This window comes from Lampetra planeri, chromosome 23 (assembly GCF_965212315.1).
Source record: "Lampetra planeri chromosome 23, kcLamPlan1.2.h2, whole genome shotgun sequence".
Lineage (NCBI taxonomy): Eukaryota > Metazoa > Chordata > Hyperoartia > Petromyzontiformes > Petromyzontidae > Lampetra > Lampetra planeri.
This window is the reverse complement of record NC_136129.1, coordinates 3,984,462-4,004,359: the sequence shown is the minus strand read 5'-3', so window position 1 is coordinate 4,004,359 and position 19,898 is coordinate 3,984,462. Positions and strand designations below refer to the sequence as shown.

Genomic DNA, 19,898 nt, shown 5'->3' with positions numbered 1-19,898 from the left:
ACCTTTAATTGTCCATGAGCACAGCCCGTTATCGATTGATGCGGATGGTAAGGGTTGGTGGATCAAGGAGAGAATTATCTTTGTTTTGTTTTACGCGGGGTGGCTCAGCGCAATCGGAAGGTTGCGAGTTCAAACCCTGCGTCGTGGAGTCGTCCCTAATCCCGTAATCTTTCTGTTGTCGAAACAATTATTGCCAATAGCAACGCTTCGTGTGGGAGTGAACCAGTGGGTTGTCCTATATATATACTCGCCACCCCCCGCCACAGTAACGTGGAATTTCCACCACTGTCTCTGTCAACTGGAGACGAGCCCCAAAATCTCTTTGACTTGACTTATGGATCCAGGGCTGTCACGAATTGAATGGTCTGGCGACCTCTAGCGACGCGTCAAGCGGACGCTGAACCTCTAAAGCGGCGTGGTCCCGGGGCAGTAGCAACAGCAGCAGCAACAGCAGCAGCAGCGATGGCCATTCATACGTACGCCGGTACGATCAGGAAAGACGACGCCAACTACAAGCAGCATTTCCGAATGATTAACGAGCAGCAGGTGGAGGACATCACCATCGAGTTCTTCTACAGGCCGCACACCATCACGCTGCTCACGCTCACCATCGTCTGCCTCGTGTACTTCGCCTTCACGAGGTCAGGGCCGCAGGCTTTAACCGACTTTCCTAGTTTTGTTTGCCGCGGAGTTGTTCGCCCCCCCCCCGCCGCCGCCGCCGGCCGGCGAAGTGACGTCGGGGAAGGGGGGTTATGTTCAAACGTTATTTTTGCGTGGTGTGTGTTTTTGAAATTGTTATTATGTTTAGATTTTAAACTGGGTATTATATTGTTAGAAGTTATTGACGTTGGTGGATTGAATGACATTGGTTGCGAACGTAACTTGAAGTATGGCTGGTGGGTTTAAAAAATAAATAAACAGTTAATGTTGACGATTAAATGTCTAATATTTAAACCGCTTACATGTAATAGGGTTTGAAGGTGGTGGCTTTTGATAAGAGTATTGTAGGATTTCGTGACGTACGTAGCAATAGTGGGGCAACGTTTCTGAATGGGAAGTAATTGTAACCGTTACATATCAACATTATTTCTGAGTTTAAATGAATACGTGTATCTGAAAAAATTTAAGATTTTTAAAATAAATAAACAAACGTTTATATTAAAAAATAAAAGTGTAAAGTTTTAAAATCTGGTTTGCGCAGCAGTTACGGTATGTTCGAGATGGCATGGATAGCATCATGTCAAATCTACCGTATTGTCAAGTACATGTCTTTAAATATCTCAAAATTAATTGTAAGCTATGAATTTTTATATATATTTCCGTATTCATATTTACTTGAAGCTTTTTTGGTAGATTACCTGTGCACTCGTTGATTTCTGCAACAATGTTTTTGCTAAAGATATTTACACCACGCCTGCCAAATCAACGTACAGCAGCCCAAACTTTAATTAAATCCACTTGTTGCATTAAGGGCCACAAAACCCACGCTGAACAATTGACCATACTTCACCACGCCGGTCACTGTGGAGGCGTGCGAGCATAGAAGTGCATTACAGTGTATTTTGCTGACACCCGCCCTCTGCTGTTCACAATGTATGTCGCCACGCAGAAGGCAAATGGACAATTCTAGATTTGAAGCTTTCGTGACTGCAAGGATTCATACTCTTAGTTCTTTCGGTAAAGTCACTTAGGTAAAAAAATGCAAGCTCTCCTCCCCCTTAACTGGTATTTAAGAGCTTGCATCTTGAATCCCTCCCTCACTTGATGCAGCAAATCTGGCTGTGACGGTCCCATCTGATGACGGAGACTTGTGTTGCCTCCGAAACGTCGTGATTTTATTGTTTTATTTGTATTAATTTTAATTTCATTTTTTACCTACGTGGCTTTACCGAAAGAACTAAGGGTACAAATGGACAATGTCTGGTGGTGGTCGCCCCGTGCAAGCGATAGCCGGGCTCAAACGCCTGCTCAGCTTCTGAGATCCGATGAGATCGGGCGCATTACGCGGAATTAGGGCATCAGATTTAAAATTTTGATCGTTGCGATATAAAAACGACGAATATTTCACGGGACACTGAGTTTATTTTGAGATTTCGAAACATGTGAACATTGTCGGGAGAATTGTTCATTTTTGCCAGCCAGATGCACATTATCACCGTTTAAATTCATATATATGTTTTAATGTACTTAGGAAATAGAGTACCTCCTTTGCTCAGGGAAACCTCACAACGTGTCCAGACGCATTGCGTTGGGTGGAGACCCAAGTGCCCAGAGAAAACCTGCACAGAATAAGGGCGTAGCACTCGAAAGCCCTCACAGGTTGGTACAGAAACCCATTTGCTTTGCTCCAACCCATTACCGACCTCACTCGCGGCCCCGGTGGGTTTGGGAGTTGCACGTAAATAAAATCTCTGCGTAATCCACCAGCCCTTGCCTCCCAATGCGCCAGAGGCAAGTGTAACGTGGTCTGTGACAGGCACCATGTTTGGCTAAGTAATTTGGCCTTGAGGCAATACAGTATATGGCTAGGTCAGCTATTAATGAATTAATTATGTAAGCTCTTTCTGTTTACTGCTCAACCCTTCAGGGATAACAGCAGCCCCGAGGACAACATATGGCGGGGAATCATCTTCGTCACCGTTTTCTTTCTCATCGTCAGCGTCATGGCCTTCCCCAACGGTGAGAGTCACAGCTCTCCCATGCCTCTTGGGTTGTACCGGAAGAAGCCCCCGGCACGTGCAGTGAAACGTCGGACATCACCCCGAACAACACGCTCAAAATCTCTCCGATGCGTTTTTTTTCCTGGTCGTACCTCGTGTTTTTGGCATGATGTCCCAAAGTTTCCACTGCTCGTGCTGAGACCTTTTTTTTCTGGAACCAAATGGAGCGTTCTCCATCGTTTATATAAAGTTGGCAGCTGCTTCTGGTGTCATCGGCTGATCTACATCAAACACCAGCAGAAGCCGGACTCTGTTTGTTTGGCAGTATTTTTCCACTGCCAATCCACTTTGTCAGTCAACTTTGTCAATCAACTCCAGTGGATAAGAATTCCCAGGGCTTAATCTCTCCAGAATATTTTCCGAGTCTCTGGTAGACTGTGGTAGGTGGCACGGGCCTAGTTGCCACAGCGATAGGAATATTGGATGTGGTGTGATGCGTGCGTAAATATTTTCTCGGTCACTGACCTGGACAAACCCGGCTGAAATTAAGCCCTAAGAATCTCCATCGGATGGAAAAAGATGTGCGCAGCAGGCGGCGGGAGTGTTGATGTGTGTGTCTGCGTGTCACATTACAGGTCCCTTCACGAGACCTCACCCGTCCATATGGCGCATGGTGTTCGGTGAGTAATCCTCTCACCTCATCCTCACACCCGCAACCCCGCATGGTTTCATTTTGGTAACCCTGATTGATCCAGATAAGAGCCCGATGAGTTTCACCAGTGAAGAGTGTGTGTAATATAGGAGCTTTGATAGGAAAACACGGTCACAGCGCATTATTCACAATCGGAAAGTTGTGAGCTAAATTCCTTAAAATGTAATGGTCAACTCGGCTGATCTCCCTGCATCCTGGCCTGACAAAAAATTACCACCCAATTTTTGAGAACACTGAAGGAATGTCAACAGTGGTTATCAACAAAGATGACAATCGTTTCAGCACAGATAAACCGTGACTTCACATACACAGGGGGTAGGCGCCAATGACCAAATTACCCAGAATATGTCCCATCTCATCAGATCTCGGAAGCTAAACTGGGTTTAGCCTGCATGTATCTGTACGTGTGCCTATTCACATGTGTGTGTACATATTCTTGGTTCTTTCGGTAAAGTCACGTAGAAGGGAAATAATAAAATAATAAAACAATACAATTCTCACGGCGTTTCGATTACAACACAAGCAATCATCATCAGGTGTGAAAACCACAGCAAGAACATTTTAAGAAAAAAAACGCCACTTTTTCAAATTTTCTTGCTGTGGTTTTCACACCTGATGATGATTGCTTGTGTGGCAATCGAAACGTCGTGATCATTTTCTTGTTTTATTTTTATTATTTCCCTTCTACGTGACTTTACCGAAAGAACCAAGAATACGAATCCCTGCGGTCATGAAAGCTTTCAATCGAAATGTGTTTGTACGTATGTTTGTGTAGCAGCACGTTGCGCTATGAACCTGGCAACCCGAGTTCGATTCCCACTCGTGGCCAACACCAGTGATGAATATTTGAGCCAGTGCCAGGCCTCCCCTAGGTCGATTCAGCCTGAAATGAGTACCAGGTGCGATGTCCAAAAATCAGCACTGGAGAGACAACGGCAGCTGGCCGTGATGCTAGCCATCCAACCCCTCATATGTCATGCCGGCCTTCACAGATGCGAACAGCACTTATCCCAACAGTCTTGTAAGGCTATACGGGGGATCTTTGTCTTTGTACGCACGCGTATGCAGGCATGAGCGTCCTCTACTTCCTGTTCCTCATATTCCTGCTCTTCCTCAACCCGGAGCAAGTTAAGGCCATCATGTACTGGCTGGACCCGGCGCTTCGCAACGCCACTCGCGAAGCTGACATCATGGTACAGTCTCTCCCGATCTTTCCCTTTCGGTCCCACGTGCACAGCACAGACACAGACATTGTGAAAATGCAGATGGAGCTATTATTGCAAGAGCGTCGGCGCCAGCACTCTGCAGACACCAGTGATGCCTGGCTCAGGATGGAGTGTCTCTACTGAGCCTAGCGAGGAGGGTATTCTAGATTTGAAGCTTTCGTGACTGCAAGGATTCATACTCTTTGTGTTTTTTCGGTAAAGTCACGTAGGTAAAATAAATAAAATAAATGTGTTGCCTCCGAAAGGTCATGATTTAATTTAGTTGTTTTCATTTCTTTTATTTTTCTTACCTACGTGACTTTACAGAGGAGGGTATATCTCTACTGAACTGAGAGAGCAGAATGTGTTTGCTGAACCCAGGGAGGGGGAGATTGTGTCTGCTTAACTGCGGGCAGTGTCCTGACTGAACCCAGAGAGGGGAGAGTGTCTCAGCTTGAACCCAGAATGGAGTGTGATCTATCCTGACACAGTGATCTGTGGTTATTTGTGTGTGTGTGTGTGCACGTTTTTCCAAGTACACGCACCTGTGTGTGTTTGCCTTACATACGTACGTGCACGTCTATTCATGTGCATGCACGTTGTATGTCTGTGCACGTATGCATCTGTGCGTGTGTTGGGCATGCGTGTCTTGAGTTTGCGTACTTATGTTGGTATGTGTGCACAAATGTGCGTGTTTTTCGGACATCTGCACATAATGCTCGTGTGCGTCTGTGTGCACCTGTTGGCATCTGTGCGTTGGTGCACATCGTTAGTTGTGCAATAGTTCTCAGGGACCCCGTACTCCATCTCTGCAATATTGATGTTTTAGTTGCTGCTATGCTCGCGTATCATGGATCTCACGTGTAAAGTAGCCGGGCAAATAGCCAAATGGGACCATCTTCCGTGCGACAAATGAAAATGAACGTAACTAAATAAATACAAGAGTATGCTGCATCTTCTTGGTTTTTTCGGTAAAGTCACGTAGAAGGGAAATAATAAAATAATACAAATTAAACATAATAAAATACAATTCTCACGACGTTTCGGCCACAACGCAAGCAGCCGTCCTCAGGTGAAGAACAGGGCTGTCGGAAAGACAGCGTCCGAAACGTTTCTTCTCTGTCTCCCTATTATGCACCTGAGGACGGCTGCTTGTGTTGTTGGCCGAAACGTCGTGAGAATTTTATTTTATTATGTTTTATTTTTATTATTTTGTTATTTCCCTTCTACGTGACTTTACCGAAAGAACCAAGAAGATGAATCCCTGCAGTCACGAAAGCTTTAAATCGAAAAGTATGCTGCATGTGCATGCACGTATCACAAATGAGAATCAGAACTTTTATTTAGATTGGAGGAATCCATCCGACGAGCTATGAAGCTCTTCACAGCTGTCCAGTAGGCGGATGTCCAGTAGGAGCGGGCTAGAAAGTTACAACAAAACAAAAATCACCACCCAGCATAATAGGGAGACAGAGAAGAACACGTTTTATCCCATAGTCTCTACATGCATAAAACACAATCACCTCTCCACTCGTGAGTCCGTCTTGCGCGCACACCTAAATGTTTCACCCGCGTATCTTCACTCGCGTTTCTTCTCTGCCTGCGTGCGTGCGTGTGGCAGGAGTACGCCGTGAATTGCCACGTGATCACGTTGGAGAGGATCGCGAGCCACTTCGATGTGTTCGCGTTCGGCCACTTCTGGGGCTGGGCCATGAAGGCCCTCGTAGTGCGGAGCTACGGCCTCTGCTGGACTATCAGCATCACGTGGGAGATGACCGAGGTGCCACAGAGCTTCCGGCTCGACCCTTCCAGGGGCTTGGGAGTCTTACTCTTGGTTTTCTCGGTAAAGTCACGTAGGTAAAAAATGAAATGAAAATTAATAAAAGTAATAATATAAATAAAATAATAATAAATAATGAATCGCGGCGTTTCGGTGGCAACACAAGTCTCCGTCATCAGGTGGGACCGTCACAGCTAGATTTGCTGTATCAAGTGAGGCAGGGATTCCAAGATGCAAGTTCTTAAATACAAGTTAAGGGAGAGGAGGTGGGGGGGGGAGCTTATCAGAATGTGGTAGCCAATGAATGAATACGTGACTTTACCGAAAAAACTAAGAGTATGAATCCTTGCAGTCACGAAAGCTTCAAATCTATTTTTATTATTTTATTATTTCCATTCTACGTGACTTTACCGAAAGAACCAAGAAGATGAATCCCTGCAGTCACGAAAGCTTCAAATCTAGAACTTGGGAGTCTTGTCGAGGTTGGGTATCACTTTAAAGGCCGGGGGTTCCTTAGTCTCTTGAGGCTGGTACAGGTGGTTGGTTATACACAAGCTATTTATCATGCTGAGCCAGATCCAAAACCTAACAAGACATCTGAAATGACTCGGTAGGGGGTGGGGGGGGGGGGCACGCAGGGCCAGCGCTGGCTATGGACGAGTTCATTGTGACGTCGGTCATTTCCCTGGAGAGAAGCGTTTATTGATTTCGTGTCCATCGAACCAGATTAGATCGGCAAGGGCCACGTGACGAAGCACCAGCGCGTAGTTTATCTTAAACTATATCTTTTATTTGACCAGGAAAGGCCCACTGAGCGAAAGAGCTTTTTTCCAGAAGCGACCTGGCCACAAATGATACCTCAACGAACTGGCTTATCACATGGAAATTTATAGTAGCCAAATCCACATGACCACGGGGGGGGCGGGGGGGGGGGAATCAATCAATGAAACTTTATTTATTTAGCACTATTCGTGCAACAAAATGTAATGCATAGTGCCTTACAGGCGTGAACAATGAAAGTGAAATTGTAGGCAAAATAAAATCACGTGACAAATTTGTAGCAAAGGCATAATAAAAAGAACACATTAAGAGAATCCAAATTTAAAGCAAGTTTTAAAATCTTGATTTGAAGCTTTCGTGACTGCAGGTAAAGTCACGTAGGTCGAAAAAACAATAGATCACGACGTTTCGATCGCAACACAAGCAATCGTCATCAGGTGGGACAACCACAGCAGTTTTTTCTTGCTGTGGTTGTCCCACCTGATGACGATTGCTTGTGTTGCGATCGAAACGTCGTGATCTATTATTTTTTCGACCTACGTCCTCGCTCGCTCCGGTCCTTCACACGAGCGATGTGGTGATCCCGGGATGGAGTAGGGAGCACAGAACGACGGCTGGGAGACGGGAGGGGGCAGTGCGCCTCGCAGGGTTGGACCCGGAAGGCGGTGGCGGTGGAAAGCACGTGCGATCAGGACGAAGGGAACCCCGTTAAAATAAGAAAAATTTGAAAATAATGTCTTAAGAACTTTAGGAAGAAGAAGGTTTAAAGAGGAACTTAAGAAGCAAGATGAAGACAGGTTAAAAGATGGGGGGATATGGTGGGTAACACGAAGGGGTCGAGGCCAGGACCTCTTCAGATATCGCTTACTGATAATTGTTTTTTTTACCCTTCTATCTGGCAACAAAACTGACACCTTTTTTACAAGGCGTCATGTTTGCATAGACCACAATACCTGCAGTCATAATGCAAACAAAAAACATAACTCTGTTTTTTTACTCCTTGTAAAAAAGGTGTCAGTGTTGTTGCCAGATAGAAGGGTAAAAAACCAATTATCAGTAAGCGATATCTGGCAAATGAGGTTCCAATGGTGTATATCGCTGACTGTTGATGTGAGTCAGGGCCGGGAACCGAGCACAGGGCTGTGGGTTCATAGCGCAGTGCGCGATCTTCCGTGCAACTACACTTGCGTGGTGCATTATCTGCATCACGTAGTTCACGTTGACCAATCGCAAGTCTCGTAGAGCACGTGACGACCTAATTTTTAATTCGGTCGTCTCCATGACAATTGAACAGAAACAATAGACGGGTGGGGTTCATAACGCAGCGCGTGAATAGCTCTGCCGCCACGACCCTGCCCTTTATTCAAAGTAATGTTGGTTATGTAGTCAAGTGCGTACATCCATATGTAGTAATAATAGTGAGTGCTTTTGTTATTTGGGCTATTCTTATTGCGCAAGGCTATCATGACGGTGTTGTGTTTCACAGATGGAATAGCCTCCACGTAGCAGCCTATGCTGCTACGTATTTTTCAAATTGAGTAATTTGTGGGTAAGTTTTCAAATTCGTCAAAAAAATTTGACCTGTGATGCCGGCGCTTTGGGTGACAGATTTGTGCCAGAAAGGCGCCGTGTCTTTAAGCAAAAATAAAATTGACTTGCCTTGACTTGGCACGCATTGGCTGACTACTTACTTTATTTTGAATAATGTCACAAGATCTTTGAACGTCCATTGGGAAGCCGACGGCGTGTACTTGTCGGTTAATGCACCTGCAGTACTAACGCGCGCGTGTGAACGTGTTCGTGCATGCGCATGCAGTTGTTCTTCATGCACCTCCTGCCCAACTTCGCCGAGTGCTGGTGGGACCAGGTGATCCTGGACATCATCCTGTGCAATGGTGGTGGCATCTGGCTGGGCATGGTGGTCTGCTACTTTCTGGAAATGAGGACCTACCGATGGGAGAGCGTCAAGTAACCACCGCATACACTCGGCCTGTCACGCGGTCGCTCGCACAGCCAGCTGGGTAGATGGCGACTTGGCCAACCCCCGAGACAACCACACAGCGAGCCAGCCAATCTCTCACCCACACAGTTACTCGCTCACTCAACATGCAGCCAGTCAGACACACAGCCAGCGATCCAACCCCTCGTCCACATGGTTACTCGCTCACTCAACCACACAGCCACTCAACCACACAGCCGCCCAGCCCCACAGCCACTCACTCAGCCAGCAAGTCAGCCACACAGCCAGCCAGTCGACCACACATCCACCCAACCAGTCACTCACACAGCCACTCGCCCAGCCACTCAACCCCACAGCCACTCACTCAGCCAGCAAGTCAGCCAGTCGACCACCCATCCACCCAGCCAGTCACTCACACAGCCACTCGCCCAGCCACTCAGCCACCGACCTACTCAGCCAGCATCGCAACGTCACACGCCACTTGACGTTCTCTCGTCGTGTGGCTTGGAACATAAGTAATGATCTTTGCTAATTGAAGACTTCCGAGGGGAAACGTATGCTGGAATGCATTATGGAACCCATGATTTTTCTTCCACATTTAAATTGCGACTTTAAAGGCCACATCCTGACACATTCAGACGTGAGCAACGGTTCAACTCCACGCGCCGCTAATCGTTTAATCGCGGCTCTGTTGACCCCTTGACCCGCAACCTGCCACCCCTACCCATCGCAGGGACATCCACAGCACGACGGGCAAGATCAAGCGCGTGGTAATGCAGTTCACGCCGGCGAGGTGGACGTACGTGCGTTGGTTCGACCCCAAGTCCTCTTTCCAACGGGTCGCCGGCATCTACCTCTTCATGATCATCTGGCAGGTGAAGGGGGGGGGGGGGCGGGGAGTTGGGGGGAGGTGTGAAAGAATAGCCACCTCCTTTTCGCAGACACACCCGTGGAGGCCATCTGAAGGGCTGCCTGCCCCGCGGTTGTCATGGTTGTCGATTGCTGTCAGCCAGGGCTAAGTTTCTCATCGAATATAATCCGGCCCACTGATAGACTGGGATGTGCGGCACATAGCTATCGTCATTGTTGGAGGTAAACTGGATGTCGTGTGCGCCAAAACTTTCTCCAGATCACCGACCCGGAGAAACCCAGCAGAAATTAAAGGCCTGCTCACCAGTGCTTCAGATGAGGTTTTGGGTTTTCGTAAAAGTTTTACCCATGACACGCCACGAGAAGCGGGTAGGGAATGATAGTGTTTGTGTGGGTAGGGTGTAGTGGTGGTGAGAGGTAGTTCAAACTAAAACTATTTTTTTTTTTACCAGGTAAGGCCCACCGAGCTATCTAGCTCTTTTTCAGAAGCGACCTGCCCACAGCTCAACAAAGTGGCTTGCCGTCAAGTGGAAATTTATAGCAGCCAAATAATCTAAATACAAGTTTCTAAATGTCTAGCAAAAAACCGGAGGACCTGAAGAAAAATCCATATGGCCACGGGGAGAACATGCAAACTCAATATACAGCAGCAGGCGTGATGGTGGCTATCAAACCCACGACCTCCTGCATACCAGGCGAGGTTGTTAACATCTCCTAGCCACCGTGGTGCCCTAAAGCGTTAAAGCAATGGACATAAGAGACATAGTGTGCAAAGTTTCTGGTGGGTTTGGTTATTACTCCTCGAAGAAAAGTTGAGCAAAATAGCGGACGGGGCAAGATGACCGGGAACGGGAAGGGATGTCGCCTGGGACGGAAGTCTGGAAGACAGAAAAAGAGGCTCAAGGCAGGAAGGGGAGGAAGGGCACAAGGAATGGCCGGGCCAAGATGGTCGGGGATGAGAAGGTGGTGATGAGAGTAAAGGGAAGAAAGGGAGAGAAGCGAGCTGCACGGAGCAGTGTCTGTTTTCACCGGGGGGGGGGGGGCGGCGGGGAAAGATGAGGGATTGAAAATGGGGGTGTGAGGCTTGAGCTGATTTAGACACGCAGATGTAAGGTCACGTTTACGTGAACTATCTCAACCATCCCTTCAAAGTTAGTTTTGAATCTTTAAAAAAAACACAGATGTTGGAAAATCATCACTTTTGTTAGCGGATCGAATGTTGTCGTTCACGTGTCTCTGTGTGTGTGTGTGTGCGCGTCGCATTGTGTTCCAGCTCACGGAGCTCAACACCTTCTTCCTCAAGCACATTTTCGTCTTCCAGGCGGGGCACCCAATCAGCGTCGGGCGCATCTTCCTCATCGGCATCATCACAGCGCCCACTGTCAGGTCCGCCCCGCACCGGCAACACCGCCGTTTGCCAGACCCATTCCCTTCCGCCCCCCCCTCGCCCCGTCTCAGTGTCGCTGTGTATGTACGTTTGTGTGCGTGTTCTGAATTGGTCCTGGGCCTCACCTAGGTCGACTCGGCCTCAAATTAGTACCTGGTGCAGTGTGTAAAAACATCGCCGCTGTGGAGACAAACGCGGCCGGGCGTGGTGCTGGCCACCCACCCCTTCGTGTGCCGTGCCGGCCTTTATAGGTGCTCGCGAACAGCACTTGCTGCGACAGTTTGTTCAGGCTATACAGGGGATCTTTGTTTTTGTTTGCGGGGGTGTGAGTATATGGGGAAGGCATGGTGCTGGTCACCCATCTCTTTCGTGTGCCGTGCCGGCCTTCATAGGTGCTACTTATTAATAGCGCTTGCTCCTATATGGGGGGATCTGTGTTGGGGAGCCATCGCTATGAACTTGGCGACCTGGGTTTGATTTCCGCTCACGGCTACCAACACCAATGACGATTATCTGAACTAGTCGTGGACGTCCCCTAGGTCGACTAGGCCTCAAATGAGTACCTGGTGCGATGTGTAAAAATTGGCACTGGGGAGACAAAGGCGGCCGGGCGTGGTGCTTTCCACCCACCCCCGCGTGTGCCGTGCTGGCCATCACCGGTGCTCGCTAACAGCACTTGCCCCAACAGTCTGTTAAGGCTATACAGGTGATCTTTATCTTTGTGAGTGCATAGACCAGCATGGTCCACCTACCAGTCATCTTAATCGGTCAACCTATAAAACCTGGGTCCGTCCCGTGACCTCCTGTTCTCAGTGAGCATTCCACACCTCATGTGATCGTCTCAAACGGCGCCTGGCCTGGCACGAGCACCGTGGCGACTTCACCGACGTTTGCTGGAAGAATGGCGGCAGTCGTTTTGTGTGGACCGGGTTAAAATATCACTCTCAACTGACGTGCGATGTTGTTTATCCATAATAGAGGTTGTTGTTTTTGTGGGGTTAGATCGCGTAAATATGTTTATGTGATATTTATATATTAACGCGATCTAACCCAAAAAAAAACCTTGTGGATGATATTGGACGCGAAAGCCTACGTGTTAAAGTCATGTAGTTTGTTTAAAATATTAATGACTGGCTTTACTACCCGGCTTCGCTCGGGACTTGGATTCACCACGCCCGGCCGCCTTTGTACCCCCAGTGGCGATGTTCACACAGTAGACCAGTTACTCGTTTGAGGCTGAGTCGACCTAGGGGAGGCCCAGGACCGGTTAAAATAATAGTCACCGGTGGTGGCCGTGAGCGGGAATCGAACTCGGGTTGCCGGGTTCGTAACGCGGCGCGCTAACCACTACACTACAATACGTTACGCTGCCACGTGCGCGGGTCACGTGACAGATGTGACGTCACAGCTCACTTGCCGTGCAACAAATATATACATTATTGAGCTCCCCCCCCCCCCCAAAATGTTTTATTTTTATAATTGTTGCATGGTGTACAGTCTGGAAAGTACCCACATGGCAAATTTCAAGTTTGTTGCATGTCGGGAAGTACGCTAAACATTTTGAACAGACACACATATTCACAACTTTGCCTTTTATATATATGGAGATGATGATGAAGACGATTGCCGCTGATTTCGCGAGCTGCTGGGGATGACGACGGCTCGAAGACGCCTTCATCCAGCAGTGGGTAGATCTTGTCTGATGATGACGCCAGGCGACGCCGGTGTGTGTCTTGGCGTGTGCGCTGCAGGCAGTACTACGCGTACCTGACGGACACGCAGTGCAAGCGCGTGGGCACTCAGTGCTGGGTGTACGGGTGAGTCTCTGCCGTTTTTTACACGCTTTTATTTAACTCACTTTCGTCTGTTGTATCCTCAAAAAAGAAATCTTGTAACTCAATTCTTTCCAATGTGCTGTCGACTACAAACTTCGTATATGTATGTCATACTGATGACAATACTATATTCTATCATTTAAAATAAAAAATATATTTTTTTAAACAATCTTTTTTATGGATCTAATTGTCCACGTTACGGCTCTAATTGCCCACGCTCAACTGACGTTGCCTGTAAATCACCACGGTCCCTTATGTCACAGCAAGCCTCGGGGAGCCACGCCCAGGGGCGGGGCATGTGGAAGGAGAGGAGGGGCGATGGGGGAAGGGGCCAGGGGGAGGGGCAGCTCGGACAGTACATTTCATTAAAGCGTGTTTAAAAAAAAAAGTATTTTAAATATTTTTCGCACTTTTTTTATTGTACCAGGTAAGGGCCCACTGAGCTATACAGCCCTTTGTGAGAAGCAGACCTAACCACAAATGATAGCTCAACGAAGTGGCTTATCACGTGGAAATCTATTGCAGCCAAATACTCTTTAAGCAAATGTTAATTCTGAATGTGGAGGTAAAAAACCGGAGCACCTAGAGAAATATCCACACGACCATGGCGAGAGAGAACATGCAAACTCCAAATATACAGGCATCAGGGTCGGAATCAAAACCACGACCTCCTGCGTACCAGGCGAGAGATTTAACATTTTGCCACTGCGGCACCCCAGATTGACTTGCTCTGCCGTTCGCTTTGGACCCCTTAATTGTTAAGCACGTGATGCTTTCATAAATGAAAATCTTATCCTCGCGATACGCGTTTCGAATAGCGCTTCGATTATTTCCGATTTGCGTTGGGTGGGGTAGGGGGGTGTGGGGGGAGGGTTGCGAGGGCTTGTGCCATTGCTTGTAGTTTATACCACGTGGTCTCCACGACCATCAGAGGTGTTGCATTGACCACAGTCACGAGTTTGGGACATGACAATACAGGGGAGGAGCGAAGAATCCACCATTCCATCCAATTCTCTCTCGCTGCCTATCCTGCCAACCATCATCCATCCGTCCGTTCATTGTCTCCTCATCTGTCTGCCCATCTGTACATCTTTCTGTCTGACTACACTTTTAATCAGGGGTGGGGAACCTTTTTTCTGCCAAGGGCCATTTGGATATTTATAACATAATTCGGGGGCCATACAAAATTATCAACTTAAAAATTAGCCCGTTATATTTGGTCAAACATTTAATTAACTCGCCCCTAATGTGATGGCTGGAACTGCTTCTCTTTGGCGAGGCGTGTGATGTTAGCTGGTGTTGATGATGATGCTGCTGCTACTCGCAATTGCTTTTCCAGGTTTGCTCCTAGATTTAGTGAATTTCGAGTCCCGCCTGCGGTTGCCTTGGCAGGGCCAGACCCAAATGATTTCGTGGGCCTCATACGGCCCGCGGGCCGGACGTTCCCCATCCCTGCTTTAAATATTTGTGAAAACGACTAAACCCAATTTGGTGAAGTATGGTCTAACAATCGCCATGACTGACACAGTATGGGGAGTCCTTCATACAGCAGTGGATTGGCAAAAGGATTATTAATTTGTATTGTTATATTTCGATTTAAAGCTTTTGTGACTGCAGGGATTTATCTTCTTGGTTCTTTCGGTAAAGTCACGTAGAAGGGAAGTAATAAAATAATAAAAATAAAACATAGTAAAATTATTCTCACGACGTTTCGGCCACAACGCAAGCAGCCGTCCTCAGGTGAAGAATGAAACACCACCAAGCTTGGAGCGTATATTTAAGCTGGGTTATTTATTATATATGATATGTGAATAAACACCAGTTTTCATCTGTCCGCATATACAGTGACACGTGTTTTAGCTCACAGGGCTAATTGGCTAGCGGCATTTGGTGAAGCACGCAAACTCTGACGTTGTCCATGGCTGGGAATCGAACTCGGGTTAGAGGGCAGCGTGTTAAACACACTGCACCGGCGATCCCCTCCGATATAAACACACCGCGTGTACTATGGCCGAAAAGTAGACCTGAATCAGATTTGGCGCGGTGCAGTTACTGGACTTGGCCAGAAGAAGGGGCTTTGCACACACGTTCGAATTACACCACGCTTCACTGAATAAGCTGGCTTTATCTGAGCTGTTCTGCCGTGCTACGTCAAGTGCTAATCTTTATCCCACACCCTAATGCAAACCCTCATTAGTGGGAATGACCAAACGTCCCAAGGCAACATGTCCTCTCTCAATAAGAGTCCTGAGACTCAGCGAGACCTTTTTCGTTGTAAATAAATAACTGGCAACGTTATCATCATTAATGTATGCGTGTATGTTTAACTTCTTTCATGCCGTAATGTAGTCAACCGTGCTGATCGGAGGTGCGGGGGAATGACAACGCACTCGACACAAAAAGCAGTTCTGAAGAAATTAGTTTCCAATTGATATGATTTAAAAGTGCATAGCTCCAGTGGCTTCCTAATATCGGAAGGAAGAGCGTTCCAGACGGCCGCAGAAGCGCATCTGAAAGCGTGCGATGCGGTGACCGTCTTTGTTCGATGGCTAGCCAGAAGCCTCTGCGAGGATGAATGGAGTTCATGTGACGATTCATAGCTCATCGGATTCCTCCAATATACACAAATATTCTGATTCAATTGAGAGGTCGCCGGTTGAAACAATGCAACAGATATCTCAATCCATCGCCCCCCACCACCATCTCTGTTCACCCGGCATTACGAATGGGTTACTCCACAGTTGATTGGCAGGTCGTGGGGTAAAGTGTGGGTAATCCCACCTCTTCCAAGACGTTTGGCCAGTCTGAAAGAGTCGGGCAAATACCCTCCACTAGAGAGGGGCTCTTCTATAGAGCTCCATCTCGTGGAGGCCCTTCCACTAGCAGTGGCGTGAGCTAAGCAATTGCAGGGCTCCGTCTTTATGTGCGTTGCCGTGTCCTGTCGCGCTATGCTGTGCGCCTTGCCTGCAGAGCGATCGCGTTCCTGGAGGCGATTGTTTGCATAAAGTTCGGCAAGGAGCTGTTCTCCAAGACGCAGGTCATGTACGTGTTCCTGTGGCTCGTGTGCATCGTAAGTAGTGGCTGATCCTTGCACTTACACGCACGTCATGCACACACACAACACCTTGTTGCCAGTGCAGCACACTCTCACCTCCTTCCAAGTTGTCTTGCCAACGTGGAGGGGAGTAGAGAGAGATGGGAGGGGAGAGGTAGGAGGTTACATGGAGTGAATGGTGATGATGCTGATGTTTTATTAAGACCAGAATGTCGCGTGTGCTGCGTGTTGCACCGCTCGCCCCGCAGGCCTTCATCACGTTCGCGTGCCTCTACGTGATGGTGGCGTACGCCGACTGGGCTCCTACTCGCGAAAAGGTACACCGCGATGGAGGTCGCGTTCGCGAGGTCACCGGCGCCAACGTCGTTGATGCCCACCACGCGTCGCCATCGCTTCCTTCCGCTCGATCCGTCCACCGCCGTTGCACAGTCCACACACGCGACAGCCTCACGGTCGCCACCGTTCGCGCAGTAGGAGGAACGATGCCAGAGGGCCGCAAAGGATGCCAGAATGAAAGCCAAAGGAGGAAGGAACACCCACCCAACCCGAGAGGACGACCGTCACGGAGATGGAGCGATGAAATCCGCTCACGTGCAGGGGCCGCAGACCCGTTGCATTGCGAGACGGGGAAACGTGACGACAGCTTCTAGAGGCCTTCATGCAGCAGTTGATAGATCGTGGCTGGCGATGATTATTCATCACTTTGATCATTCGAATTTTCCACGTGAGATCATAGCCACGATCACCAGTGGCTTGTGTGTAAGTCATAATAATAATAACGCTACGCCACAGGCTGTCACGGTTTTGTTAATGCTGTGTAGCTCCCTCCGATGCATTTTCGGGTCATACCCCGTGTTGTCCTGCACGACGTCCGACGTTTCGCTGCATGTGCCGGCAGCTTCTGCAGGCACTGAATTCTCAAGATGCTGCCAATTCAAGTCGCCCTTCCAGGCACTGTCAAGGTTCAACCCTGATAAGCGTCTGCTAAGCTCTGAAATGTGACGAAATTGGGCAGATACCGGCACAGTTGTTATTGACCATAATAAGTTGTAAATTTTAGTCTGTTGTCCTTCCCCGTCGCACCTGGTTAGCACGGTTGGCAACATACGGTGTGAAAGAAGTTTAACACACATACGCTATTACTATTATCATGAAAAAATTCCCTGTATGACTATGCAAAGCAGAGAATTAGAAGTTCCGACAGGTGGCTTAGCAAACAATGTGACTGGACCAGGCGATCGCGTGAGAGCTTTTTCACAGCTTTTGTGAGAAATTTTAATTTGAGGTGGGTGGCTCACAATGGGCCCCTGTCAGAGCCACTGAGCTGGCATCACCTGTGATGTGGTCCACAAGTTTGTTGAGAAAAAAAATTCCCTTTCGAAGCAAACGATCAGCGAGTCATCGTTTGTTTTGGAAAGCGAGGCTTTAGCAAAATGAGGAAATTGATTTCTAAGATTAAAAAAATATGTACTCGTATGAATGATGATACGGTTTTCAGCACATTGTATCTGCTTAGCTTTTTCACATATATGCACACTTTATTATTTCTGCCGTGATTTAATGGTTACAAAGATTAAGAAAATCTTTAACGTTCAAGTCAATGATTATCTTGGAAAAAACGAGGAATGAAGGCGGCAGGCATCTCCTTTGAGAGCCCGAAACTTACACCATCATCATCATCATCATCTTCTTCCATGATCAATCCACTGCCTGATGAAGGCCTCCCTAAGCCATCATCATCTCTCCTGGTACCTATTTTATCAGCTCCAATGTGATTGTGGGCTTAGTCGACCCCTGGGCGTGTCTGGCCAGAGCGCTCCACATGTTGATAAAACTAATTCCACTTTGTTGGGGAGATGGCAATATCTGTAAGATGGGAATACTTGCCATTGCCATAGTAACGAGGAATTTCCATTGCTTGCTCAGAAACGGCCCAAATCATGGACTCAATTTTTGTTTCTTGGCGGGGGCGTCTGATTTGAGTGGAAAAATGGTCACGTGTTCGGCACGTGATTGGCCACCGTGTTGTTTTCCAGTCTCTGTCAGAGTGCGAGGACTCGGTGAGCTACTTGGACTCATCCCCAGAGAACTCCATCATGGAACTGAGCGGTGAGCCCAGCGCTGCCTGTTCGTCTGCCCCCCCTCTCTTCCCTGCCTCCTTGCTGTCTGTCTTTCCACTCTCGTGCCGGCCGTCACGTCTGCCTCTGTGTGTTTTCATGCCTGTTGGTGTGTCCCTTTGTCTCTTTGCCAGTCTGTGTGTCTCTCTCTTTGTATGGCAGCCTGCTGGTCTGTGTCTGTCTTGCTCTTTAGAGGTCTGTCCACCTACCTGCCTTCCTGCCTGTGATTTTGTCTGCGTGTCTCTCTCTTTCTGTGTCTTTCTATCCATCTGTTTAACAATGCTCCTTCCTGCCTGTCTGCATGTGTCTCTATTTGTCTGTATATGTGTCTGTCTGTCTGTCTGCATCTTTGTAGGCCTGTCCACCTGCCTGCACCCCTGTCGTCTGTCCCTCTCTCTCCACCTGCGTGTCTATCTATCTGCATGTCGCTTTACCTGTTTGCCCGTCGATTTGTACATCCTCCACACTGGTATTTCTCACCCCCGTCACCCTCCACAAACCCCAAACTTCTAAAAAACAAAAGAAACATTCACTCAACTCACTTGACCGTCTCGCCCCACAGATAGCAGACAGGACATACAGGAAAAGCCTGACCCCATCGCGCTGAAAAAGACTCTGTGAAATGCGCAGTCATCCGATCGCCGTGATGGCGGCGGCGATGGCGGCGATGAGGGTGTTGGTGGCCGTGGCGACGATGACGACGAATGGTTTGAAGGCGAGTTGCCTGGGCTGCACCGCTTCGCTCCAACGTTTCGCGATCATATAATGCACACTGTGAAAGAAGAGGCGAACGCGAGCTTTAGTAGTTAAGACGTCGGGTGACAAATACGCTGCTGTGTTTGCATTTTTACCCCGTACCCAGGGCTTTAATTTCATCTGGAAACTGTCCGGGGGTGGCGACCCATGAAATACCCCCTCGCCCGGCACACCACATCCAGGATACCTTTCACTTGTTCCAGCAGCTTTGACCACGACTGGTCACGTGCCACCCACCACGTTATACCAGCGACCCAGAAAATATTCCGTGAGGAATTAAGCCCTGCTCCGAATCAGTTATATATAAAAAAAAAATCAAATATAACACTTGACCGTCAGACATTTTTTAATAGTTTTATAGGTTTTTTTCAATTGTATGTTATTATTATTGTATTTTTGTTAGTATTACAACTGCACTCTTCTCTAGTATTACATTGTTTTTTATTGTTTATCCATCTCATCATTGCCACCGACAATCGCAACTGTTGCGGGCTTTCCACGTTCCTTCTTGTTGGGGATCGTCGTCGCCATCACCATCATCATCGTCGTCGTCTTCAATAGGTTTGGTTAAGTTGAACATCACTGTGCCGAATTGGTTGCAGCCAGGGTGGGGTTATGGTTAGCGTTTGGGGCTTGTAACCCGGAGGTCACCGGTTCGATTCCCCCTTCCGGCGTGACAGCTGAAATAATGGAGGCGAGTTTCTTAAACTGCTTCTCAACTCCCCTCCACCTCTGACCACCCAGCAATGTCAATGGTTTACACCTAAACTATTTTAAGTTT

The 19,898-nt window shown here is 47.9% G+C and overlaps 1 protein-coding gene across 1 annotated transcript; it reads left to right on the top strand.

The window, feature by feature from the left end:
- The first annotated feature begins 273 nt into the window (after window positions 1-273).
- Window positions 274-19,432, top strand: LOC144726255 (phosphatidylserine synthase 1-like). Its single transcript, XM_078604802.1, has 13 exons — window positions 274-641; window positions 2,588-2,679; window positions 3,296-3,340; window positions 4,441-4,565; window positions 6,199-6,357; window positions 8,954-9,105; window positions 9,831-9,972; window positions 11,241-11,353; window positions 13,106-13,171; window positions 16,160-16,259; window positions 16,493-16,561; window positions 18,281-18,353; window positions 18,924-19,432. The coding sequence occupies exons 1-13, from the start codon at window positions 361-363 to the stop codon at window positions 18,980-18,982; spliced, it is 1,476 nt and encodes a 491-aa protein (XP_078460928.1). The 5' UTR covers window positions 274-360; the 3' UTR covers window positions 18,983-19,432.
- The last annotated feature ends 466 nt before the right edge of the window (window positions 19,433-19,898 follow it).

What these genes read in the sequence shown, in the direction of transcription:
- LOC144726255 (XM_078604802.1), top strand. Translation starts at nt 361, where the DNA reads ATGGTCTGGCGACCTCTAGCGACGCGTCAAGCGGACGCTGAACCTCTA. An exon ending in CTCGCGAAGCTGACATCATG is followed by an intron (nt 4,566 to 6,198) that starts GTACAGTCTCTC and finishes TGCGTGTGGCAG; the next exon opens with GAGTACGCCGTGAATTGCCA. An exon ending in TACCGATGGGAGAGCGTCAA is followed by an intron (nt 9,106 to 9,830) that starts GTAACCACCGCA and finishes TACCCATCGCAG; the next exon opens with GGACATCCACAGCACGACGG.